Source organism: Gossypium hirsutum, chromosome A09 (genome assembly GCF_007990345.1).
Source record: "Gossypium hirsutum isolate 1008001.06 chromosome A09, Gossypium_hirsutum_v2.1, whole genome shotgun sequence".
Classification (NCBI taxonomy): domain Eukaryota; kingdom Viridiplantae; phylum Streptophyta; class Magnoliopsida; order Malvales; family Malvaceae; genus Gossypium; species Gossypium hirsutum.
Window position 1 is genome coordinate 83,491,938 of NC_053432.1, and position 25,958 is coordinate 83,517,895.

At 32.5% G+C, this 25,958-nt stretch overlaps 4 protein-coding genes across 6 annotated transcripts; 2 read left to right on the plus strand and 2 right to left on the minus strand.

Moving 5' to 3' along the window:
• The first annotated feature begins 281 nt into the window (after positions 1 to 281).
• Positions 282 to 3,835, plus strand: LOC107930411 (uncharacterized). 3 transcript variants are annotated; one of them, XM_041077270.1, is made up of 4 exons: positions 282 to 732; positions 920 to 976; positions 1,499 to 3,314; positions 3,405 to 3,835. In XM_041077270.1, the coding sequence occupies exons 3-4, from the start codon at positions 1,626 to 1,628 to the stop codon at positions 3,573 to 3,575; spliced, it is 1,860 nt and encodes a 619-aa protein (XP_040933204.1). In that variant the 5' UTR covers positions 282 to 732; positions 920 to 976; positions 1,499 to 1,625; the 3' UTR covers positions 3,576 to 3,835. The 3 variants fall into 3 exon arrangements, with proteins under 3 accessions (XP_040933204.1, XP_040933205.1, XP_040933206.1); XM_041077271.1 differs by having other exon boundaries at positions 354 to 732; positions 884 to 976; XM_041077272.1 differs by having other exon boundaries at positions 354 to 607.
• Positions 3,836 to 4,561: 726 nt separating this feature from the next.
• Positions 4,562 to 6,895, plus strand: LOC107930414 (60S ribosomal protein L23). The gene is made up of 4 exons (XM_016862083.2): positions 4,562 to 4,784; positions 4,905 to 5,189; positions 6,494 to 6,535; positions 6,629 to 6,895. The coding sequence occupies exons 1-4, from the start codon at positions 4,772 to 4,774 to the stop codon at positions 6,709 to 6,711; spliced, it is 423 nt and encodes a 140-aa protein (XP_016717572.1). The 5' UTR covers positions 4,562 to 4,771; the 3' UTR covers positions 6,712 to 6,895.
• Positions 6,896 to 7,243: 348 nt separating this feature from the next.
• Positions 7,244 to 8,641, minus strand: LOC107930413 (protein PROTON GRADIENT REGULATION 5, chloroplastic). The gene is made up of 2 exons (XM_016862082.2): positions 8,097 to 8,641; positions 7,244 to 7,535 (listed from the first exon to the last, which is right to left on the minus strand). The coding sequence occupies exons 1-2, from the start codon at positions 8,547 to 8,549 to the stop codon at positions 7,431 to 7,433; spliced, it is 558 nt and encodes a 185-aa protein (XP_016717571.2). The 5' UTR covers positions 8,550 to 8,641; the 3' UTR covers positions 7,244 to 7,430.
• Positions 8,642 to 11,416: 2,775 nt separating this feature from the next.
• On the minus strand, positions 11,417 to 16,694 carry LOC107930308 (actin-related protein 2/3 complex subunit 2B). The gene is made up of 10 exons (XM_016861932.2): positions 16,257 to 16,694; positions 16,068 to 16,134; positions 15,654 to 15,861; positions 14,820 to 14,986; positions 14,518 to 14,595; positions 13,878 to 14,010; positions 13,148 to 13,239; positions 12,628 to 12,684; positions 11,927 to 11,975; positions 11,417 to 11,829 (listed from the first exon to the last, which is right to left on the minus strand). Exons 1-10 carry the CDS (start codon positions 16,313 to 16,315, stop codon positions 11,624 to 11,626), a joined length of 1,116 nt encoding a protein of 371 aa, XP_016717421.1. The 5' UTR covers positions 16,316 to 16,694; the 3' UTR covers positions 11,417 to 11,623.
• Between the last annotated feature and the right edge of the window lie 9,264 nt (positions 16,695 to 25,958).

Genomic DNA, 25,958 nt, shown 5'->3' on the forward strand with positions numbered 1-25,958 from the left:
AATCAACCCATACAATTTCAGACAACTTTGCTAAAAACAAAGTTACCGTGTTTTGGATTATATTTGCCCTCCATACATAGGAAGTGGACCATTTTTTTTCAGTCTCATGACAATTTTCTGTGTTCATATCTTGTGTGTATGTGTACTCCAGCTCATCTCCTATTCTTTTCTTAATGTAATTTTCCTTTAATGGTTTCTTTATGAAGATTTCCCCCCTTTCCTAATCCGCATCCTTTTCTCATTTTTCTTATAATGTGTATCTTTGACTAAAAATATAATTAAAAATAAAAAAAAGTGGGGTCACCATGGAAGGAGAGAACATGAACCTTGAAGAACCAAAATTCCACAACTAAACGTGGCTTACAACAACAATTTTTCTCCCCTCCCACTACTTTTGCTTCAATCTTGGATTCTTTTAATAATATATTATTTATTTGTTATTATGACCGGTGTCTTCAACAGTTAACAAGAGGAGAAACAAAACAGTGTTTTGGAACCTAGTAAAGTTTGCTTCTTCCTTTATATCTCTCTTTCTGACAAAAAACAAAGTTGTCTTTTTTTTTTCTCCCCTCCATTATATTGGTTGAATTAAGCTCATTGTTACTAGGTGATTATTATTATTATTTTTTACTTCATTGGAGATCTTCTTCTTCTTCTTCTTCTTTGCTTGTGTTACTTTGTGTATTGAATTTAAGGTAGTTGAGCTTCCTTTCATGGATCCATTTGTTTGAGGTGAGCAAAAAAAAAAAAAGTGAATCTTTTTACTTATTCTATTCCTAAAAGTTTGCAACTTTCTTCTTTAACCTTATTATTATTTTTCTTCTATTCTTTGCTTATTTCTGTTTTTTTTTTCTCTGGTATCACTTGAAATTTCTGGTTTAAGTGTTCCAAATATATTTTTTGGTTTCATTTATGCCAGGTTGAAGGCTCCAAATTTGATGAAGGACTTAGGGTTCATCTCTTTGCTGCTTTGAGGGTAAGTTCCCCCCCCCTTTCTATGGTGATGGAGTTTTGCCTAGGGTTCATTCATGGCTTTAATTTCAGTCAAGTTTCTGGGTTTTTTTAGTGAAATTAATGAGATTCTTATGATAGTTTGTCTTTAATTTGTTTTAAGGACCCAATTTCATAATCTTGAGCTTTATATATATATATATATATGATTTTGATTGCTAACCAACTTTCCTTTGATTTGCATTTGCTTTTTTTTTCCCCCTCTAGATACTGTGAGAATAAATGAAAAAAAGACGAGGGAATGTAGAATGTTTGTTCTTGTCTTTCTTGTTCATAACTTCACACTGTCATATACTATGTGTGTGTGTGTGTATATATATATATCTAAGCTCCATTATTACTTGATAAGGCTATAATTTGAGTTCAGACACGTTATGCTTTGGTTTCTTATTACCGAAATTCCATCTCCGACAAGATTTGTCTTAAATCTTAGCCTTGTTCTTTCTAGTTGAGATAAGGACTGGTTATTGTTTGTATTTTTCTTCAGATTGCTTGTGAATTACGAATCCGATTGTTGGAGGCTTATATAGTGGGGAATTTGTCCGCTCTCAAACTCGCATCAACCATGTTGAGACAGAAAATATGGTGATCAGCCGTGCTCATCACTAAAGACAATGGACGGCATGCTTGTGACTGGCCGGAAAGATGAACAGGAGAATGACGATTCGTTGCAAAACGGGGATTTATCAGTAGGAGAGAATGGAATGAATAATTCTGAGTTGAAATTGAAGAAGCTGGCAAGAAAGGTAAATCCATGGCATGCTTTGATGTTAAATGCTAAAAGATTACAAGGTCGGAAAAATCTTATAAAGGATTCGTTGCAACGGAGTATTTTCGACATAAGTCATAAGATCCCGAGGCATGTGGTTACTCTAGACGAGAAATATCTTCGTCGTTGCCTGGAATTGATTCATATCAATGCGGCAAAAGCAGCTCGGTGCAACATCTCTGTCAACTTGAGCTCTTTAAACATGGCCGTTTTGTCCGATGGATTGAATTCAAATAAAATGCGGGATGAAGATACATGTGATTTTGACAGGTTTGTTTTCGACTGTCCATTGGCAGTTGAGACCGGTAGTGTTGTCCTTGGTCCGGCTGATCCATGGGTTGTAGGTTCGATAATGGGCAGCAGGAGTATGGCAAATATATTGAAGAGCCCATTGTTACAGAAATTGGGTGTATCGGACGTTGATTCGAGTTTAATGGATGTTAAAGGATCAAATATAAGTTCCGATTTCACAAACTCCCTTGGTGGTTTCATGCATTATTCCTTGAATAAGCTTGGAAGTGAAACACACGTATTGGATACTCGTAAATATGGATCAGAAACAGTGCAAAAAAGGCTTGTGTCTGTGTCAAGTTCAAACTCATCGTGCTCTGATCAATCCTTTTCTTCTAATTCGACAATGATTTCGCAGGGAATGCTTCAATGCACATGGAAGGGTGGGATTCCGTATTTTGTTTTCTCCCTCGATAATCAGAGGGTGGTATATGTAGCCAATTTGTTGAAGGAAGGATCGGCTCAGAATAAAGGTCTGGGATATACATACTTGTTTCGGTCTAGCAAGGGTGGTCATAAGGAACATGGGATTAATGATAATGACTTACATCTTGTTGGTAAGATGAAGGTATCTACTTCTTTCACAATCGGCCCCCAAGATTCTAAAATCATTGAAACGGAGTTTGTTTTGTTTGATGGTAATGAAACTTTTAACCTGGAACCACAAACTTCAAGCCATAACCACGGGAAGAATAAGGGTATATCGAAAAAAGTGGCAGAAGTATTCAAGAGCAGTCACTTATCCAAACAGAGAACAATATCGAGATATCGTCGGTCAATTTCCTTAATCGAAGATTCTTCTTCAGATCCTATCAATTATTCTGATGCACTAGATCGCATGAATCTGTTAGATGAACAACTTCCACCAAATTTTGAATCCCTCGCTATTATCACAAGGGACCATATCCCCAAAAATTCTCACTCGGAAGTTGGAGGTTGGGGCTTAAAGTTTCTCAAGAAAACAGGGGTTAAGCAAAAGATTGACCCTTCAGATTGCTATACCGGTGATTGCTCAACGAGTATGGATATTATAGTTCCAGCAGGTATTCACGGTGGTCCGAGAATCCAAAATGGCGGCCCATCGAGTCTTATCGAAAGATGGAGATCCGGTGGACATTGCGACTGTGGTGGCTGGGACTTGGGCTGTCCGGTGAAGGTACTTCAAGCCAGATCAAGCAAAAAAGACGGCTTACCTCCAACTGAAATATCCGAGGCTTGCAAGTTATTTGATTTTTTCATTCAGGTTCGTGCAATACTATGAAATCTGAAACACAACAACAATACAATATTACAAAACATTATGATTGACCCTTTCCCGACTTTCATGTTTCAGGGTTCCGAGCACGGTTCTCCGACGTTGAGCATATCAAATGTTCACGATGGTCTGTATTTCATTCATTTTCAACCATCGCTCTCAGCTCTACAGTCCTTCTCGATTGCAGTGGCGTACATCCATACCCGAAGCCCCACTCTCCGACCGAAAAATGTTCAGCGGTCCAAGTAACAGGATCTAGAATCGAAATTCATGTAGTTGTAACCGACCCCTTACTGTCTTATAATGGTGTGTAGATCGAAATTTAGGTATTTTATACAGGAATTTGAGATTGTTAATTTTTCATGCTTTGTTTTCAGATTGTTATGAATGTAATGTAGGTTTTGATTTTATCATTGATTGGAAATCTTATCATTGATTTCTCATAAACAAAAGATATTGTATTTTGCTCATTTTGATTGAATCTAAAGTCTTAGATATGTGTGTCTATATATATATATATATGCATTGTTAGTATTTCTTTAGGATAAATTATACAGAAAGTAATTAAATTATTAAATTATTAGTGAGTTTATATTTTAGTTAATTTTAAATGTTTTCATTTAAGACGTTGAATTATTCGAAAGTTTTTACTAGATTGTTATGAGTTCTTTTTTTTCTTTTTCTAATTTGAACTTTAAGCAATGATTTGACCAAATAAATCAAAAGCAAAACCAAAATGATCTGAAAAGCCCAAATCGAACATGACCCAAAGTATCAATGTTGAGCCGAGGCTCAATTAGAAAGTACAAGGAAAAGATACCATTGGCATCTTAGTTAATTTTTATTACTAGTGCTTGCATTTTGTTAAAGTTGTGGACTTAATTATTATACTTTAATTTGATCAATTTCATTTTATACCTTTTGAATTGGTCAATTTTAGTTTTCTTACTTTTTAAATTTTGAAATTTAATCCTGACCCAAATAGTAGCAGTTAAATTCAGTAGTTTAAATTCAATCATTAGTCTTATACTATAAGTACAGTTGTAGATTTGGTCAATATTATCTAATTGAATCATTGTAAGTCCCTATAATTTTTGAATTTTGAAAATTCAATCTTGATACAAATGATTATCGTTAATTTATTAATTGAATTTTTAGTAAATAATATATAAAAATAATAAGTTGAAATGACATTGTACATATATTTTGGGTGCATTAAACTCTGAAAATAGCAAAATTTAATAAGTTTAATAGTTACCATTGGCGAGGACTAAGATTTTAAAATTACAGGACTAAAAGTGACCAAACAAAAGTATATGATTAAATCCACAACTTTCGTTATAGCACAGGGATTAATAGCAGAATTTAACCTAGAATAAAAAAAACCCTATATATTGCTTGAAAAACCCTAGCATTCGATCTCTGTTTGTATTCGGCCGTCGAAGATGTCGAAGCGAGGTCAGTTTCTCTCTTTTTTCTCTGAGCCCATTAATTATTTCCTTTTTTTTCTTTTCATTTTGTGTTTGTTTCCAGAGAAAAAATATGAACAATGATATTTCTTTTTATTTTTTTAATTAGGGCGTGGAGGATCAGCTGGAAACAAGTTCAGGATGTCACTGGGTTTACCAGTGGCTGCCACCGTGAACTGTGCCGATAACACTGGTGCTAAGAACCTTTATATCATCTCCGTGAAGGGGATCAAGGGCCGCCTCAACCGATTGCCATCGGCTTGTGTTGGAGACATGGTGATGGCTACTGTCAAGAAAGGAAAGCCTGATCTAAGGAAGAAGGTCTTGCCTGCCGTCATCGTGAGGCAACGTAAGCCTTGGCGCCGAAAGGATGGTGTTTACATGTACTTTGAAGGTATAATCTTTGTTTTTTTATAGATTTGTTAATTATTATTGTTTGTGGTTTCATTGCTTGGTAGTGTGAATTGAAATTAGGGATCTATTGATTTATGTTATTCGGGCTCGGTTGTGAGTGTTTGATAATTGATTCGCTAATGTTCATAGTTTTCGAAAGTTTTTGTATGTTGGAGAATTTGAAGTGAACTAATTTATCTTATAGTTTAGGGTTGAGGGTCAGTAAAACTTGTCGATGGACATGTTGATTCGTACCCGTACCTGAAAACTTGACGTGATCAACATGGATAAAAATCTGGCCACTCCAATTTGACCGTAAAAGCTAACAACTCGAGACCAAAACCTCAACCTGAATCATTTAAAACCTAGAACTGACCTGATCTCGAAATGAAATGAATTGAGTCCTAAATAACCCAAACCCAAAACGGCCTGAACTAGTAACCTGAAATGGTTTAAACCTTTTATGACCCAAACTCGAAAAACCAAGGCTCTAAAACAAATGACCTGAAGCTGAAAACAACCGAAACCCAAAGCTCAAATCTGAAATTGGCCCTAACTTGAGAGCAGCATAATTATCCGAGTTGTGTAGTGTTTTTGTAGTGAAATTTCTCTCATTTGGGATCTTCCATTTCATAAGTCAATCTCTTTCGGGGAACTTTCATCGTGATCTCCTATTTCCTGTTTAGGTGGTTCTCTACACATCTCATACCAAGATAAATTGAAGTATTGACCTTACCCCAATATGGTTATGATCCCTGATTGACTTGTTTAATAGGAATTAAATTATGTCATGTATTACCAGGCAAAAGTCCAGGTATCTACTTCAATGTTCAGTGGTTGATACCGTTACTAGTCTGGAAAATTAACTGTGTCCATCGTTGCAGATGCGTTAAGTTTCCGAAGCTTGCATGTGCTCCATTTGGGCCGTACATATTCTAATATGTGAACATTGTGATTGGAAATTCAGTGAGTCTTAAATGGTGACATACGAGCCAGATTAATGTTTGATGGCTGACTCAGTTACTAGTTTGGAAAACCGAGTGTCTCCATTGTTGTAGATGCATTAAGTTCTTGAAGCTTGCATCTGCTCCGTTTAACCACTGCATATTTCACTGGATAACACTTTGGGACTGTTTTTTGTTATTTTACTCAATACTCTGTTGTTAGTGTCAGATATAGGTATGTGACTGACACCAACTATTCAAGAGAAATGACGAGTTCTGATACACTGCATTGCTTAAATTTATTGGAGTTCTGATGTTTTAGTGTTCTTAGTTTCTGAATTGAATCATGTCTGGATTGCAGATAATGCTGGTGTCATTGTGAATCCGAAGGGAGAAATGAAAGGTAAAAAGCCAATTCAAAAACGATTTTGATGATTTCAGGTCAACACATCGGCTTTTTAATTGAAATTTCTTAATTGATAATATTGTTATATAGGTTCTGCCATTACTGGTCCAATTGGGAAGGAGTGTGCTGATCTGTGGCCAAGAATTGCAAGTGCAGCCAATGCCATTGTTTAGGGATTTGAATTTTTCTAGAGTTTTTTGTTCCCTTGAGTCATGGCTTTTTGCTGGATCAAGATTTTGTTATGTGTTTTTTAGGGTTTCTTGAAAAATATCGTATGGATAGTTTTGATTTGGATTTTGATGCTGGGATGTAGTTAATGGATTTCTCCCATGTTTAAGCTTATTATTTCGTTTTTCATTGAGGATCTTGCTGATCTTAGCCATATTTATCGTAACTTGGAACCGGATTGCTGATTGAATTGGAAATCAATCAGTTTATCAGTCTGGACAGAGGGAATGAATCGGTTTGAATTGGTTGAGGTAGTGATTGAATTGGATTTTTTTCTAAAAAAGTTTTGTAATATTTTAATATTTTTATAAATTTTTAATAGGTTATTTAACTGAAATCAGATTGGCTGTTTGATTGAAAATCAATGGTTTGACCATTTTGATCCGGGTATTGATTTTTTACAATTTTGTTTTGACATCGAAATATTGAAGTTTAAGAGACTAGATTAAAATTCGACTATAGTTTGAGAGTGCTTGATGAAATAAACCCATGAATATAAACTTGTTGGTTTGTGAGTTTACATTTTCAATTGTCTGAAAAATTATTATATAAATAATACAAAATAAAACTGAAGTATGTTCTTGTTGGACATGAAACTACAAAAACATGGAACATTTTGTAATAAATAAAGACAAAAACGAAAGTACACGTGTAAGGCCATAAATCAGGCAAGGAATCCAAGCTTCTCACCATTCTTCTTTGCCAAACGAATCAATCCTTGCCTTTGTTTACCATCTGCCCCTATTGCTTTGCAAAATTCGTTTATTACCTTGAAAATATAAAAAAATAAAATTAATATATAATAATAGAAGGACCGAACGGTATTAAATTAAATTACATATATTATAAGTCTTTAATTTAAGCATGGTAGTCGGGTTTAAATGCGCTTATATGCATAATATACTTTTATTTAAGGATTTGAAGAATATAAATAATAAAATATATTATGCATATAATTATGATGAAAAAAATTATAACACGAAAACCATATAAGTATATAACATAAGAAAACATTATAAACAGGACAAGGATATATGGATTTCTGAAAAATGTAAATAACACAGTGTTAATAAATTATTTAGTATATAAATTTGGTTTTAATATTAAATTTTATACTTGGGATTTTTTTATTCTAATTTGATATTTAAGTTTCATTTCGATATTCATTTTTTTTAATTTGATATTTGAAGGTTTTTCTAAGTACACGTGAACGTTAAAGCTAAACTAAGTAGTAAACTGGAACTGAAAAAGAATTCATATACCAAATAATATATTAACCCTTTAATATAACTTCAACTATGATGCGAATACAGGAACCGTAAATGGATACCTGAGAATGTAAGGCAATAGCTTTTCCTCTAAGCTGATTGAACCTCTTTTTGCCCACGATTTGGCGAGTAACCACCACAAGCGGCGCAAACACCCCTTTCCCTTCATTAACGTTCTTCATCATCGGCTGAGCTCGAACTGGCTTTCCGATTCGAACGACGTTGGGAGCCGATTTAGCCGCCAACATGGCATAATCTTCACCTCCATTGAAGGAACTCTTCCCTAAACTTCCCTTAAACCCAGCTACTGAAACCGAAGTAGAAGCAGCCATTGAAGACTTATTCAAAAGCTTCTCTTCTCTTACAGATAATGGGAGAATGGGGGTTTCTTTTCGTTGTTTATGACTTGTGATTGGTAAAGCTCTACTGGGTTTTTTAAAAAAAATGAAAAATGATATATTTTTTGGGTGTAAATTAGAGAGCCTGATGTGTTTGTGTGGACTGGAGAGCTTCATTGAAGCATTAGTGACCACATATATAATGTTGGCTTCTTTTGGAATTTTCTTTTTTCCATAGTTACGTTGAATCCTTAATCTCCGTTAATTTTGAAGTAGGGTTGGGTCGAATCGTTTTAAAGGTTAAAATATATTCATAATATTTTTCATAAATTTAAAAATTAGTAATATATTTTTATTTTTAAGAATTTAACTTTTTTTTAATTTTAAAATTTAAGTCAAATTTAATTTCATTATAACGTCGATTTTAGTTATATAGTCATGAAGTTGAATTGAATTATTTTTTTAAATTTCAAAATATCACACCCAAGGGTAAGCTCGAAAATTTTGTCTAAGGAGTAAAATAAAGTCTTGCATTTTTATAAGTTAAAATGAAATTTCATAATTTTAGTAATTTATATTTTTATAAATTTTAATAAATTAAATTAAAATTTCTTTACCTTAAAAGAGTAAAACGTAAATTTATTATTTACTAAATTAAATTATTGTAAAACTTAAAGAATAAAAAGTAAAATTTTATATTTTAGGAGGGTCGGCCCCTTACAAGTCCCTAAGTTTCTCCTGTCATGCATACAATTTTTTTTTTAAAAATATTAATAGACTTAAATTTTGAAATCTGAAAAATTAAAAAATAATTTTTTAAAATATAAATATAAAAACAAATTTTCAACCATCGAATAAAGTTTTTCTAATTCACAAAACATGAATTATGGATATTTTCTTTATGGACTTTTGGATTTTAGTTTAGTTGGCAATACGTATATGTTTTGGTTACTGATTCATTGTAACTTATGGTCCCCATTTTCCAGGAAAATCTAGATCTGGATATCTAGTGGTCGTTCCATGGATGATGATGATGATGGGCTCCATAGATTCATTCTGACCGTCTAATTTAGAATCTTTCCTGGAATTTATATTTCACGGTGGAAATAAATTCCCAATACTTCACCCGTTTTATAATGGCATAATATTGAATTTAGTTCTCAATATTTTCATTTTTTATCAATATAGTCTTTATTCCCTTTTTATTAAATTTAGTATTAATTTTTAAAAAAATTAAATTAAATCTAACCATTAGCCTTTCAATAAAAGTTGAGCTATTATATTTTAATAAAAACATTGACTAAAGTATTAAATTTTTAAACATTACAACTTATATACCAATTCACACATCCTCCATACTATTTTTTTTCTGAATTTTTGAGATCTTGTTTATAGTTTTTTTTTAATTTTAAAATTTTTATTGATATAACATATAAGAAAAATAGTATCATGTAAGTATGAAATATACAAAGACTGCTACGTTGGTTGTCATGCCCACATTGTTAAAAAATTAATGTTTCAATTAGAATTCCCATTAAAAAATGTTTGAATATATCCTAAGAGAATAATGACTAAATTGAAAAAAATATAAACATTGAATGCTAAATTTGACATTATACTTTTATAAATTTATTTAAATTAAAAATCATATATATTTAATCAATTAAAATAAAAATAAACTCTATACAAAAATCAAAATATATTCTAACCAAAACTCACACACCATAAAAACTTAAATTTAAAATATATCTTCATTAAAACCCACACATAAAATTTAAATTCAGAAAAATTTATATATATATATATAAAAAAACACATTTTCTCATTGGAAGAGCAAGGAAAAAAATGCGATTTTGAGGTAGAAAGGAATACGCGTTTGACGGATAATGAAATTTCAAAACTCTTGATTTTGATTATTAGAGTGTTCTAGAACAGTGCAACATAAAAATCTAACAAAAGTTTATTATCAAAAATAATTATAATTATAATTATAATAAAAATTAGATTTTGATGTTCAAACCCGTGTGTTAATTTGATAATTAATGTTTTGAATCGCGTTAATTACATTGCTACTAGAGCTTTGCACTTCTCTTATAATTAACCAAAAAGAATATAATAGTTCAATTTCTTTACGGTTTAATTTTTCTATAGAATTTTTTAAAATTTACTTTGATATTATTTGATTTTCTTATATTATTAGCGTTAAATCGTCAAAACAACTTATACCATTAAAATTTAGTTTAATGATAATTTGGCTACTAATGTTTGTATTTTTTTATCAAAATAGTTCTAATTGTATTTTTGAATTTTTTTTTTGTCATCAACTTTTTTTTTTCCAATCTGTTTTTTCTAACAGACTTACTGAAAATACTGTTAAAAAAGTTAATGAGGATGATGTGAAATTTGTAATAAGATGTAATTTATTACTTAGATAACTTAATAAGATAATTACATGTGAAAAATAAAAAAATAAAAAAATAATACATTAAATTAAAAAGTAACTCTTAATTGAAAGAAAATAAACGTAATTATCTAAAAAAATTAATTCAGTAGAAAAATTTATCAGAAAACAAACATATGAAAGATTGAAACATTAAATTTATTCATTAAATTTGTTAGAAAAAACAGTTTAAAAAAAATGAAAAGTTGATGATAAAAATTTTAAAAATACAATTAAAACATTAATGACTAAATTTATCATTAAACTATAAAAAGAATTATTGTAATTTTGAAAAAAATAACACTCCAACTCGTAATCAAAAGTTTCTACGTCATTTAATATGTGAAACTATGATTATACAAAAACAAGTTTTCTTATGTTCCCAATTTAAAAATCTTAAGTATTATTAATATTTTTTTATTTAAAATTTGCATCAACACACTCATACAATCTTAATAAATCATTATGAATTTAGTAATCATACATAATTGTAAAAAAAAATAAAAAATTATTATTATTAATTTAAAAATATTAAGTATTTTTAATAATATTCGTTAAAAATTTACATCATCACACTCATACCATCGTAATAAATCATTATGAATTCAGCAATCAAACATGATTATAAGAAAATTTATTTGAATAAACTTTCACAAATATCTATACATATATATATAAAAGGTGTCAAGGGTCACTTATTTGAACTAAAACTAAAAGAAAAGTAAAAAGGTTTCGTTTTTAATGTTTTAAAGATTAAATTTTAAATTTCACCAAATGCAGTAAATTTGTCGTATGTAGGTACAAAGGGTAATTAATTATTATTACCATTAGTTTGTAGTTTAGTGTATCCCGTTGAAGAAGAGAAGCTGGGCATTTTTAACCATCGTCTACGAAAGCGGGCAAAACCATGGATTTTAATCCGGAAACGGATTCTCTTTATCTTCTTTCCCAAATCACCCCATCTTCTTTTTATCATTTTAGATTTTGATGCCACCATTTTTCTCATCTTTTTCCACCCTGCCCAAACATTTCATTATCACTACTTTATCATTCCCAACTTACATGTATGTATGTATGTATGTATGTATGTACGTGCTAAATGCTGAATTCATACCTTGAACCTTTTTAATCTGTCCATCTTCTACCCTTGACTTTTCCAGGACCTGAGGTTGATTAAAAAGAATCATTACTGGTTAGTTCAAGTTAATGCATACGTTGAATTTGTTTTTAACCAAGTTCATGTCCTTTATAAGGATCTTCTATATACCCTTGAAAACAAACAATATAAATGTGTGTGTTTTTTTTTAAAGTATCGTGAAAGTCTAAGAATTAAATTGTATTTTATTCCCTTTATTTAAAATTAGATAAATTAGTCCTTATGTATTAAATTAAATAATAATTTTCAATTTTTTGTTAAAAATAATTATTTTTACTATTAAAAATTGGTGTTGTTGACAGAATAATTTAATATCATGCGTAACTCATTCTGACATGTAGAAACTAATTTTTAATAGTAGAAATGAATGAAATGTTTAATAGAATGATCCATTTACTTTCTGACGTGCAAAATCAATTTACTCATTTTTTTGAGTAAAAAAAAAACAAAATAAAAACTGACTTTTACTACAAAAGTCTCAATAGTACTTTTGCCCTCTCTAATTATACACTCATATCATGCTACATTAACTTTTCATTTCCCCTAGTATTTATGTTTAGATATTGAGACTCGAGTAGATGATAGATATATACACATATATGATTAAATGCTTTAGGAAAAGATATCATTATGCCATTTCCAAGGTTTCAGCTCAGTACCTCAACTAAATTGTCCAATCGTCTTCTCATTCTTCTTTGTATAAAGCCTCTGGTGCACTGTTGAACACAAATTGCAAATATTATAATTCCAAATATGAAAACAAAAAACATAAAGTAATATTTAGTCTCTGAAGCCTTAATTTTTTTATTCACATTAGTCTTGAAACTTTGTAATTTTTTTTAATTTGGTCCTTAAACTCAGACTCCTCACTTATCACCTAAAAAATTTTAAAAATTATATAACATCTCAAAAAAATTATAAAGAAGATCAAATATTTTTAAAAAAAATTTCAGGCGATAAGATCAGTACAATCTCATTCCTTGACAAATTCCAAATCTAGGACCAAATTAGAAAAAAGAAACTTCTGAATTTCAAGACTAGTATGGATAAAAAAAATTAAGAATCAAGTTGAAAAAAGTTATCAAATTTAAGAACTAAATGTTAGTTTATCCAGAAAGAAAAGAAAAATTAAGATGAGAAGGGTGGGGAAAGCTAAAATCAAGAAAGAAATGTGTTTACCTTTACATGGTGTTTAACATAGGCATAGAAATTTAATAGACTCCACACAATCTTGTCTAGTCTCTTACCTTCAACATGGTGTGAAGATATATCTGTCAAACAAAAATGTCATCTAAACATGTTACTCGAATATGGTTGCAAGTGTCAGATTGAAATGTTATTTAAAATTAATTTATGCTAGAGTGAGTTTGACATGTAAATATTTTCAAGTTCTTTTTTTACCTATATCTTGAGAATTCTGGGAGAATCATATCTATGTATTCATGTATGAAATGAATATACATTAATTATGAATATTTAAAAGAAGGGATAAAGTAATATTTAGTCCTTGAAGTTGGCAATTTTTTAAATCTTGGTCCCTTAGTTTTTTTTTTATCCTTATTAATCTTGAAACTTCACATTTTTTTTTAATTTAGTTATTGAACTTGAATTCTGTTAATGTATAATGATATAGCACTATGAGATTATGTCACGTTATCACTTGAATTTTTTAAATAATTTTTTTGGTATTCTTTTAGATTTTATATAAAATTTTAAAATTTTAGGTGATGACATAACATATTTATACCTTTAAATCCAAGTTCAAAGATTAAATTGAAAAAAGTTATCAAATTCTAAGATTAATGTAAACAAAAAATAATTTAGAGACCAAATTAAAAAAAATACTAAGATCAGATATTAAATATCCCTTTATCCCTACGAAAAAGAGTATTTGGACAATATAATGTACCAAACGAGACAAATCCTCCATTAGTGCTCAAATCTTCAAAAGGTTCTCCTCTAAGTTCTAGAGGTGGAATTGGAGACCAGTTGCATGGAGGTACTTTAGCCCACTTTTTTAAACTCACCACATCAATAAGCTCCTATCAAGGCAACAAATGGAACCAAAATAAATCACATTATTTTTTGCAGCTATTGTAACAATGAGTTTAATTATCTAATGCCAGAAATAACCAGAAATTGGGTAAAATAACCATGAAGACTACTATATTAGGAGTCGGATTGTATTTTGCTCCCTCTATAAAAAAAAAAAAAAGAAGAAGAAGAGCAAATTAGCAAACTGATCCTTTTGTTAAAAAGTTCTATCCATTTTTACTATTAAAATTTGGCCCCCGAATGTCAAAATGAGGTGATACATATGGCATGCCATGTGTAATTGTCTAGTTATTCTATCGGCTACGCCAATTTTTAACGGTAAAATTGGATAAAATTTTTAACAAAAAGGGATAATTTGCTCTTTGATGTAACATTCAAGAACTAATTTGCCAATTTTTTGAGTAAAGGGAGAAAAATGCAATATGAGTCATAGTATAGGGACCTCCATGGTAATTTTTACCCCAGAAATAGTGTTGTGTTCTTAAACAGAAAACCTGAAAGAAGGATGTTGCAATTATCACATCTGAGTTATCTTTGAATCTCATGGGAAACACTGCTACTATCTTTTGAGGCTGCCAAAAATGTTGTCATTCGTTAACAAAAATGCCGGACTCACACCCGTTTTCGCGACAATCACACCCGAGCTCCGGGTAACATAGACAGACATCATGCTAGAAATTGAAGGATGATATTGTATAATATAAATGTCAGACACATGATGCATTATACAGAGTTTTTCAATGGAATCTAAGCCTTTGTTGATCCTAAATCATTGCAAATTGAGAAATAAAATTACCTGTCTGATGACATAGAAAGGCTCTTTGGGATGATAAATAAGTTTGATTGGTTTATACATCCCCTGAGATGAATCCCCAGAATTCACATTTTGCAACATTTCTTTCAGCTGTGAACTTAGTATTACAGCTTGGACCGAGGAAACTTCAGTGATTATATTCAGAGATTCTGTACAAATGAAATACATACATACAAACATACATACATAAATGCATGTATGTATTTAGTTATAATAAGCACTGAAATTTCATGGAATTATTATTGCAGTGAATAGATAGCCATGTTTATCTCTTATATGCCTTCAATTGAATACATTCAAGCAAAGACTTGTTAAATGGCCTAATTACACTTTTAGCATCTGCTAAACGTTAATAATTCAATTTAATCCGTTTTAGCTCCTTTATGTATATAGTTATAATAAGCCCTGAAATTTCTTGGAAAGTATTACTATTGCAGTGAATGGATAGCCATGTTTAGCTATTACATGCCTTCAATTCAATACATTCAAGCAAAGACTAGTTAGATGGTCCAATTCCACTTTTAGCCACTCCTAAACCTTAATAATTCAATTTGATCCCTTTTAGCTCCTTTATTAAATGGAAAATTGTAGTTTTGGCTATTAAAAACTAATAATTCAGCTTAAGCTATTTTAGCTTTGATCCAAAAAATTTCTAATTTTATCCTGGGCACCAACAGAAACTTCCGGCTTCGTCCCTAATGCCATTCTATGAACATGTATATGAATATGTAACCTTCTAAGGATATTCCAAATAAGTAGAAAATTTTAGGGGGAAAAGAAAAAATCATTGAGATAAAGGGTATTTATTTAACAAACCTTTGTTATGTGGGAGCTTGGAAAAATCAAGTCTTAGAGTAAGCTGGTATCCATCATTTGCAGGCTCTACAATGTGAAGAACATCAGTGGAGATTTGCCTTACCATTTTCAGGGTAAATGGTGACAACCCATATGAAAGAAACACTCCTTGGGACAGGAATGGAGTCGATATCGACAAGTAGGTAACTTGTGGTTCAGATACTGAAGACTGTAAAAAAAAGAAAAAAGAAAAACAGAAATGAAGAAATTAGAATAATCCAATTAGAAAATATAGATTAAATCTACTGTATATAAGACTAGTGATTGAATTTAATTAAAATTTCAAAATTTAAAACAAAAAATAATAAAAGAATTTCGAAAAAAATAACAACAATGGCTTAGAAGTTAGAACTCATATAAGTAGGAAAAAATTACCTTTATATGATATTCAACAGATCCAAATTCATACAAGTGATGATCAACCTCTATTGGCTTTTCTGCACTGCAATGACAAAAGGATTAATACAAATACAGTAACGAAAAATGTTCAACACAAACATTTATACGAACACATGGATTGCATTGTGGATTGCATGTTTCAACATAGAAAAAACAATGGCTTACTTGTATATTCTGAGCAGTATCTCCTTCAAAGCTGGTGAAGCTCTCTCAAAGCTTGCCATATTTACTGTGTTAAGCTTTCAACAATGGCGGTTTCTCTAAAACTGAAATATATATAAATGAATTTTGAAAAAAAAAATGATTTGTTTTTTGAGTGGAATGCAAGTTCAATGGTTGCAATCATAATTAGCAACCTCTGAAGCAATCACGCCACTTTCTCTCTTTACGAATTAACTTATTTGTAGAGTAAGCCAAAATCGATCACTTGTCACCTTTCATCATTTTTTTTATTCTAAATTTCTTCTTTGATCGGTTTCCACCATGAAAAGACAAATATCCCTTCATCATATTTTCGCTATCATTTGATTTGAAATTTGTTTTCAATTTTTGTAAATTTGTACTAAAACTAATCATTGGGTTTAATTGAATTTCTCATTCCACTAATAAATTAATTTAATGAAGATGGAATTTCACTTCAGATCTCATTAATAACAATATTTAGGTTGAATCATTCATAATATTTTAAAATGTATTCCCATAATTGAAAAAAAATGAAAATTTGTATTTTTAAATAAAAAAATAACCCACTAAATTCATTGCGATAAAAAATAGAGAAAATAAATTCAAAATGTACGAAAAATACAACAGTTTAAATCATATTTTAATCAAATATTTATTTACATCATATTTATTAGTTAAGCAACAAATCACTCTGTCTTGGATCTAATTTTTTCTCAACATTGAAATTAAAAATGTAACTACTGGTCAACGAAGTCGAGATTGCGTATTGTTTTTATTTTAGTATTGTGCATACTAATACTAGTATGTTTACGTTTACCATTTCAAGTTTATTAATATATATTTTTAAATATTTTCATATATTAAATGTACATATATCTCAATTACGTATATATAAATATATTTATATAAATTATGTTAAGTAGTTTGATTATATTTTATTTTTAAATAAAATTATAAAAATAAAAATAATTCAAATAAAAATATCAAAAAAATAGTTTAAATATTAAATTTTTATTTCAACTGGTATGGAATAAATTCATATAACATATATAGATCAAAATTTACAATAAGATAAAAATTAAAATTTATTATTTCAATTTATTATCAAAACGGAATATTTCGTTGAAACTCATGTGATTAATCTTAGAAAGTAACATCTGAATTTTATTCAAAATGGGAGTGGATGTGTATTTTTTACCAACTTTATTATAGTCCATGTAACAGCCCGATTCTGGGCCTAGTCGGAATAGTGGTTTCGGGACCACAAATCCGACGAGGGAAAATATGGTTATTATTATATTTTTATGATCTACAATTTCACGGAAAGTTTTCGTAAAAATTTCGTTCGAAAATTTCGACGTTTGGGCACTCAATTTAGTCAAAAGGACTAAATTGTAAATAGTGCAAAAGTTGAGTTCTATATGTAGAAGTATCTAATTGATATGAAATTTTAAATTGGAGGTCTTTATGTGGTAATTAGACCATTAGTTAGTTGATGGACAAAAATAGACATAAGAAATGAGAGAAATAGATTTTTTTTAAGTGGGGGCATATTAGTCATTTGGTAATAAAAAAAATAAAATGGGAAAAAGATGACAAAAATCATCATCTTCCTCATTAGTTGCTGCCGAAATTTGAAGGAAGCCATAGCTAAGGTTTCTTTGCTTTCTCAAGCTCATAGTAAGTGCATCCTAGCCCCGTTTTTAATGTTCTTCGCATTTTTGGAATCCTCGTAACTCGGTTTAGCTTATTCTAGCAATAATTCGTGTTAGGGCTCATATTTGGAAAAATACCCATAGGTGAAATGTGTTTATTTTGCTGTTTTATGGTGGAATATGAAGCTATAAATTATGTTAAACAACTTTTGCTAAGCAATTTTAAGCGAAAACGGGTAAATAGACATAATCGGTAAAAATAATTAATATTCAAAAGTATGTGTTGGAGTGGGAATTTGATGTTTCCATAGAAGGGAAAAATGTTCAGCATGTTATAAAACTTAAGAATAAGTGATGAAGTTTAATTTCCGAGCTTGGGGACAAAAGTGTAATTACGCAAAAGTTTAGGGGCAAAATTGTAATTTTTCAAAAAGTTGGGTGGTGGATTATTTTAATGAGTGTGAACATTAAATGAGTTAAATTTGCTATTATAGATCAAGAAAGACGTGAAGAGTATATCAAACGGGGAAAAGAAAAGATAGGGGAGTAAAGTGCAAAATTACGATATTTTGCACCGAGGTAAGTAAACACGTGACTTAATGTATTATTTTGATATTATTTGATATATGTTGAGATTTATTTGGAATTAAAATAAATGTTTGGCCATATCCTAAAAATGTTGTTAAATCGGGAAAGGTGGTAAAGGGTTGCAATATATGGTTTATGGGTTGAACACTCGGAATAAGCCGGAGTATGTTGTATATAAAGGGGTTGCTGTGTGCTGATTCCCCGATTCATTGGTGGTGCTATGTGCGTGATCCACCATATCTTTGAAATGTGAAAAGGGGGTTGCTATGTGCTGATTCCCCCGAGGGGTTGCTAAGTGCTGATTCCCCGGTTCATTGGTGGTGCTAAGTGCGATATCCACCATATCTTTGAAATGTGAAAGGGGGTTGCTATGTGCTGATTCCCCGAGGGGTTGCTAAGTGCTGATTCCCCGATTCAGCGGTGGTGCTAAGTGCGAGATCCACCAATAACGGTTAACATTCCAAGTGTTCAACGAAAAAGTGTGGAAGATGAATATTTCCATATGGTGGAAAATTTTATGGGGTAAATATTGAGTTGAATACTAAATCGACCCATGTATGAGATGGGAGAAAATATCAAAAACGCAAAAGGAACGATTTAATTATAAACTGTGTTGAACAACAGCAGTTGGGTAACTTTGAAAAATCACCATAAATGGTGGAAAATGAATGGGAAGCTGAATAATATATGAAATTGAAGCAGAATGTGTCTATTTTCATATGAAAGAAATAGAATAAGCAAAAGAGTTGTATTTTTGGAGATATCTGAATTTTACTGAAACAGGGCTGGATTGATTTCGAGATCCCCTGTTCTAATTTTGGAAAATTACCAAAAATTGTCAAAAAATAATTATTGCATGAAATTTATATCCCTGGAATCCTTATTGAGTCTATTTTTATTAGAAACAAGAAAAACCATTTTTCAAATTTTGTACAGAGAGTTAAGTAAATTTTAGTGAGGAAGGGTCAGAACCGTTGGGCAGTGAAACAGGGGAAGGTTTAATGAATAAACTGTACTAATTGGCTGGGTTAAAAATTCTGAAATTTTTATGGTGAAATGGTATATGAGTCTAGTTTCAGGGAAAATTTACGAAACTTAATTTGGAGCCCTGTAGCTCCAGATAAAAATAAATTAGCGACTATGACGCAGAAAAACAGCTTGCTGGAAATTGCCTAAACAATAAAGTTATTCATGAATAAGTTTATATTTTGGTGTAGTTATGGGAGTAATTACTTATTTATCATGTGTTTACTTACTAAGGTATATGCTTACTCGATTTTATTTTTCTCTTGGTTATAGTGACTTCCAACAACTCGGAAATTAGAACGAATTCAGACAATCATCTACACTATCCTTCACATTTGGGGTATTTTACTACTAGTGTTCCGAAATTTTATGGCATGTATAGACTGACTTCCACACGTATTTTATTGGTCCGAGAACCGACTAAACCGTAGCTCTGATACCACTAAAATGTAACACCCCTTACCCGTATTCCTTACCGGAACAGAGTATGAGGTATTACTAAATTTTTAAAAATTTTCGACAGCATTCCTACTTATTTTTGCTTAAACCTCCTGCAAATTTAGAACACATTCCAATATACCAACCAATTTCATTTGTATAAACACACATATAGTTTAACTATTAATAAACACTACATTTAAAAGGGAACCATAACATATATTTACATGATGATCCCACATTACATAAAGTGTCTATACATGCCATAAAATTTCGGAACACTAGTAGTAAAATACCCCAAATGTGAAGGATAGTGTAGATGATTGTCTGACTTCGTTCCAATTTCCGAGTTGTTGGAAGTCACTATAACCAAGAGAAAAATAAAATCGAGTAAGCATATAGCTTAGTAAGTAAACACATGATAAATAAGTAATTACTCCCATAACTACACCAAAATATAAACTTATTCATGAATAACTTTATTGTTTAGGCAATTTCCAGCAAGCTGTTTTTCTGCGTCATAGTCGCTAATTTATTTTTATCTGGAGCTACAGGGCTCCAAATTGAGTTTCGTAAATTTTCCCTGAAACTAGACTCATATACCATTTCACCATAAAAATTTCAGAATTTTTAACCCAGCCAATTAGTACAGTTTATTCATTAAACCTTCCCCTGTTTCACTGCCCAACGGTTCTGACCCTTCCTCACTAAAATTTACTTAACTCTCTGTACAAAATTTGAAAAATGGTTTTTCTTGTTTCTAATAAAAATAGACTCAATAAGGATTCCAGGGATATAAATTTCATGCCATAATTATTTTTTTACAATTTTTGGTAATTTTCCAAAATTAGAACAGGGGATCTCGAAATCAATCCAGCCCTGTTTCAGTAAAATTCAAATATCTCCAAAAATACAACTCTTTTGCTTATTCTATTTCTTTCATATGAAAATAGACACATTCAGCTTCAATTTCATATATTATTCAGCTTCCCATTCATTTTCCACCATTTATGGTGATTTTTCAAAGTTACCCAACTGCTGTTGTTCAACACAGTTTATAATTAAATCGTTCCTTTTGCGTTTTTGATATTTTCTCACATCTCATACATGGGTCGATTTAGTATTCAACTCAATATTTACCCCATAAAATTTTCCACCATATGGAAATATTCATCTTCCACACTTTTTCGTTGAACACTTGGAATGTTAACCGTTATTGGTGGATCTCGCACTTAGCACCACGCTGAATCGGGGAATCAGCACTTAGCAACCCCTCGGGGAATCAGCACATAGCAACCCCCTTTCACATTTCAAAGATATGGTGGATATCGCACTTAGCACCACCAATGAACCGGGGAATCAGCACTTAGCAACCCCTCGGGGGAATCAGCACATAGCAACCCCCTTTTCACATTTCAAAGATATGGTGGATCACGCACATAGCACCACTAATGAATCGGGGAATCAGCACACAGCAACCCCTTTATATACAAAATACTCTGGCTTATTCCGAGTGTTCAACCCATAAACCATATATTGCAACCCTTTACCACCTTTCCCGATTTAACAACATTTTTAGGATATGGCCAAACATTTATTTTAATTCCAAATAAATCTCAACATATATCAAATAATATCAAAATAATACATTAAGTCACGTGTTTACTTACCTCGGTGCAAAATATCGTAATTTTGCACTTTACTCCCCTATCTTTTCTTTTCCCCGTTTGATATACTCTTCACGTCTTTCTTGATCTATAATAGCAAATTTAACTCATTTAATGTTCACACTCATTAAAATAATCCAATATACATGCCATAAAATTATTGTGATAGTGTGATGATTTCTGACAATTTAAAATTTTGTTTTATATAGTAAATGGATCCTAATCGAAGTATGGCAGATGATGTTGAAAGTAACACGCCGGTTCCCGCACAAGGGACCGCGCATGAAGAGAGTAGACATGAGACACATGGACAGGATGAGGCTCGAGAAGCCTTCCTCCGAATGATGAGTGATTGGTATACAGAATATGTCCGTGTAAATCCGAATGTTCCTCCTCCTCCACCCCCTCCTATTCCTCAACCGGTCCCCGTAGCTCCACGGAGTGCCGAATTGGTGAGATCAAGTAAGCCACCTGTTGATAGAATTCGAAAGCATGGGGCTGAAGATTTTAGGGCCAATGTTGATGATGATCCGGAAAAAGCCGAGTTTTGGCTTGAAAATACTATTCGGGTATTTGATGAATTATCTTGCACCCCTGAGGAATGTTTGAAATGTGCTGTGTCTTTATTGAAGGATTCGGCATACCGTTGGTGGAAAACATTAATAACGGTGGTTCCAAAAGAAAGAGTTACTTGGGACTTCTTTCAGGAAGAATTCAGAAAGAAATATGTAAGCCAACGGTTTATTGATCAGAAGCGCAAAGAGTTTCTCGGATTGAAACAGGGCCGAATGTCAGTAGCAGAATATGAACGGGAGTTTGTCCGGCTTAGTAAATATGCCCAGGAATGTGTGCCTACGGAGGCTATTATGTGTAAAAGATTTGAAGAGGGGCTAAATGAAGACATCAGATTACATGTTGGAATTTTAGAGTTAAAAAAATTTGTGGTATTAGTTGATCGGGCCTGTAAAGCTGAAGAACTGAGTAGAGAAAAGAGAAGGGCAGAGATGGAATATCGAGATGTAAGGAAGAGGACAATGGGCAGAACATTTCAATCTCATTCGAAGAAGTTTAAAGGGATGGATCCACGACCAACTAGTTCAGTTGGGTATTCACGCAGAGACCGAGGGAGGTCATATTCTGGAGCTACAACTCGAGCTACCTCTGTAGCAAGTGTGGGCAATGTAGGAAACACCCGGCCTGAATGTCAACAGTGTGGCAGGCGACATATTGGTAAGTGTTGGGGATTTAAACGAGCTTGTTTCAGGTGTGGTTCCCAAAGCATTACGTAAGAGATTTCCCTGAGAGAAGAGAGGAAGAAAATTTGCCAAGAGCTAGATCGGGTGATATTGTTAGTAGAGGGAGACCGCCGAGAAATGTGGGAAGCAAAGTCAGTGGTAAAAGTGTGATGAAAGATGCAGCTGGAGGATCAAAAATTAGAGCGCCTGCCAGGACTTATGCCATACGTGCTCGAGAGGATGCCTCATCTCCCGATGTGATTACTGGTACATTTTCTCTTCATGATATAGATGTTATTGCTTTGATTGATCCCGGCTCTACTCATTCATATGTATGCATGAAATTGGTATCTAGTAAGAAATTGCCTGTTGAAAACACTGAATATGTAGTTAAAGTATCAAATCCATTAGGCAAGTATGTCTTAGTTGATAAGATTTGCAAGAATTGCCCCCTGATGATTCAAGGTCACTGTTTCCTGGCTAATTTGATGTTGTTACCATTTGATGAGTTCGATGTTATTTTGGGGATGGATTGGTTGATATTGCATGATGCCAAGGTGAATTGTAGACAGAAAATTCTTGAATTAAAGTGTGAAAATGGTGAAATTCTCCGGATTGAAACAGAGGAGCCGAATAAGTTGCCTATGGTGATTTCGCACATGTCTGCTCAGAAATACTTGAGAAAGGGATGTGAAGTTTATCTTGCTTATGTGTTGAATACTGATATAACTGGGTCGAAGCTTGAATCAGTGCCGGTAGTCTGTGAATTTCCAGATGTATTTCCAGAGGAATTGCCTGGGTTACCTCCGATTAGAGAAGTTGAGTTTTCTATTGATCTGTTACCTGGTACTGCACCGATTTCTATTGCACCGTATCGAATGGCTCCGACTGAGTTGAAGGAATTAAAAGCTCAGTTACAAGAGTTGACAGATAAAGGATTTGTGAGACCGAGTTTTTCTCCTTGGGGTGCTCCTGTGTTATTTGTGAAAAAAAAAGGACGGCTCTATGAGACTTTGTATTGACTATCGTCAGCTCAATAAGGTGACCATAAAGAACAAGTATCCTTTGCCGAGAATTGATGATTTGTTTGATCAATTAAAAGGGGCAACAGTGTTCTCCAAGATCGATCTGAGGTCTGGTTACTATCAGTTGAGAGTTAAAGAGTCTGATGTGCCGAAAACCGCCTTCAGAACGAGGTATGGACACTATGAATTTCTGGTAATGCCTTTTGGGTTGACTAATGCTCCAGCTATTTTTATGGACTTGATGAACCGAATTTTTCGGCTGTACTTAGACAAGTTCGTGGTGGTGTTCATAGATGATATTTTAATCTATTCTCGGGATGAATCGGAACATGCAGAACATTTGAGAACTGTGTTGCAGATTCTGAGAGAAAAGAAATTGTATGCTAAATTCAGCAAAAGTGAGTTTTGGCTTCGTGAGGTTGGATTCTTGGGACATATAGTTTCAAGTGAAGGTATTCGGGTTGATCCAAGCAAAATTTCAGCAATTGTTGATTGGGAGCCACCAAAGAATGTGACTGAAGTTAGAAGCTTCCTGGGCTTAGCTGGGTATTACAGACGGTTTGTCAAGGGATTCTCGATGATTGCTTCTCCTATGACTAAGTTACTGCAGAAGAATTTCAAGTTTGAATGGACCGATAAATGTCAACAGAGTTTTGAAAAGTTGAAGGCATTATTGACTGAGGCGCCAGTGTTGGTGCAACCTGAGTCCGGGAAGGAGTTTGTAATTTACAGTGATGCATCGTTGAATGGCCTTGGGTGTGTGTTAATGCAAGAGGGCAAAGTAATAGCTTATGCTTCGAGACAGTTGAAACCGCATGAGAAGAATTATCCGACGCATGATTTAGAATTGGCTGCCATTGTTTTTGCTTTAAAAATTTGGCGTCATTATTTGTATGGTGAAAAGTGCCGAATCTTCACTGATCATAAGAGTTTGAAATATTTGATGAGTCAAAAAGACTTGAATTTGCGGCAACGAAGATGGCTCGAGCTAATCAAAGACTATGAGCTAGTGATTGATTATCACCCCGGGAAAGCTAATGTGGTTGCTGATGCCTTGAGCAGAAAATCTTTATTTGCTTTGAGAGCTATGGGTACGATGTTAACTTTATCTGATGATGGCTCAATGTTGGTTGAATTGAGAGCTAGACCATTATTTCTTCAGCAAATTCGGGAATCTCAAAAGAATGACAGTAAATTGCAAGCCAAGAGAGCTCAGTGTGAAGCAGGTGTTGACTCAGATTTTCAAATTGGTTCAGATGATTGCTTGATGTTCCGGGATAGAGTATGTGTACCAAGAAATGATGAGTTAATTCAGACCATTTTATGTGAGGCACATAGTGGTGACTTGTCAGTTCATCCGGGTAGTGTGAAAATGTATAATGATTTGAAGAAGTTGTATTGGTGGCCAGGCATGAAAAAGGATATCTCGGAATTTGTATCAAAGTGTTTAATCTGTCAACAAGTGAAGGCTGAGCATCAAGTGCCATCGGGTTTACTTCAACCGATAACGATTCCAGAATGGAAGTGGGACAGTATCACGATGGATTTCGTGACAGGATTGCCTTTAACTCCAAAGAAGAAAGATGCTATTTGGGTAATTGTGGATAGATTGACAAAGTCAGCCCATTTTATTCCGATACGCATTGATTATTCACTTGACAGGTTGGCTGAATTATATGTTGCTGAAATAGTGAGACTACATGGGGTGCCTAAATCTATTATATCGGATAAAGATCCGAGATTTACTTCGAGGTTTTGGATAAAGTTACAGGAAGCTTTGGGTACGAAATTGAATTTCAGTACTGCATTTCATCCGCAAACTGACGGGCAATCAGAAAGGGTGATTCAAGTTCTTGAAGACATGCTCCGGTGTTGTATTTTAGAAATGAAGGACAGTTGGGAGAAATATCTACCACTGGTTGAATTTGCTTATAATAATAGTTATCAGTCAAGTATACAAATGGCACCGTATGAAGCATTATATGGGCGTAAATGTAGAACCCCTTTATATTGGACTGAACTCGGTGAGAATCGGATTCATGGAGTCGAC

What these genes read in the sequence shown, in the direction of transcription:
- LOC107930411 (XM_041077270.1), top strand. Translation starts at nt 1,626, where the DNA reads ATGGACGGCATGCTTGTGACTGGCCGGAAAGATGAACAGGAGAATGAC. An exon ending in TATTTGATTTTTTCATTCAG is followed by an intron (nt 3,315 to 3,404) that starts GTTCGTGCAATA and finishes TTCATGTTTCAG; the next exon opens with GGTTCCGAGCACGGTTCTCC.
- LOC107930414 (XM_016862083.2), top strand. An exon ending in TGTTTACATGTACTTTGAAG is followed by an intron (nt 5,190 to 6,493) that starts GTATAATCTTTG and finishes TCTGGATTGCAG; the next exon opens with ATAATGCTGGTGTCATTGTG. An exon ending in TCCGAAGGGAGAAATGAAAG is followed by an intron (nt 6,536 to 6,628) that starts GTAAAAAGCCAA and finishes ATTGTTATATAG; the next exon opens with GTTCTGCCATTACTGGTCCA.
- LOC107930413 (XM_016862082.2), bottom strand. Translation starts at nt 8,549, where the DNA reads ATGAAGCTCTCCAGTCCACACAAACACATCAGGCTCTCTAATTTACAC. An exon ending in CTATTGCCTTACATTCTCAG is followed by an intron (nt 7,536 to 8,096) that starts GTATCCATTTAC and finishes TATATTTTCAAG; the next exon opens with GTAATAAACGAATTTTGCAA.
- LOC107930308 (XM_016861932.2), bottom strand. Translation starts at nt 16,315, where the DNA reads ATGGCAAGCTTTGAGAGAGCTTCACCAGCTTTGAAGGAGATACTGCTC. An exon ending in CAAGCTCCCACATAACAAAG is followed by an intron (nt 14,987 to 15,653) that starts GTTTGTTAAATA and finishes TCATTTGTACAG; the next exon opens with AATCTCTGAATATAATCACT. An exon ending in TTGCAACATCCTTCTTTCAG is followed by an intron (nt 14,011 to 14,517) that starts GTTTTCTGTTTA and finishes TTGCCTTGATAG; the next exon opens with GAGCTTATTGATGTGGTGAG.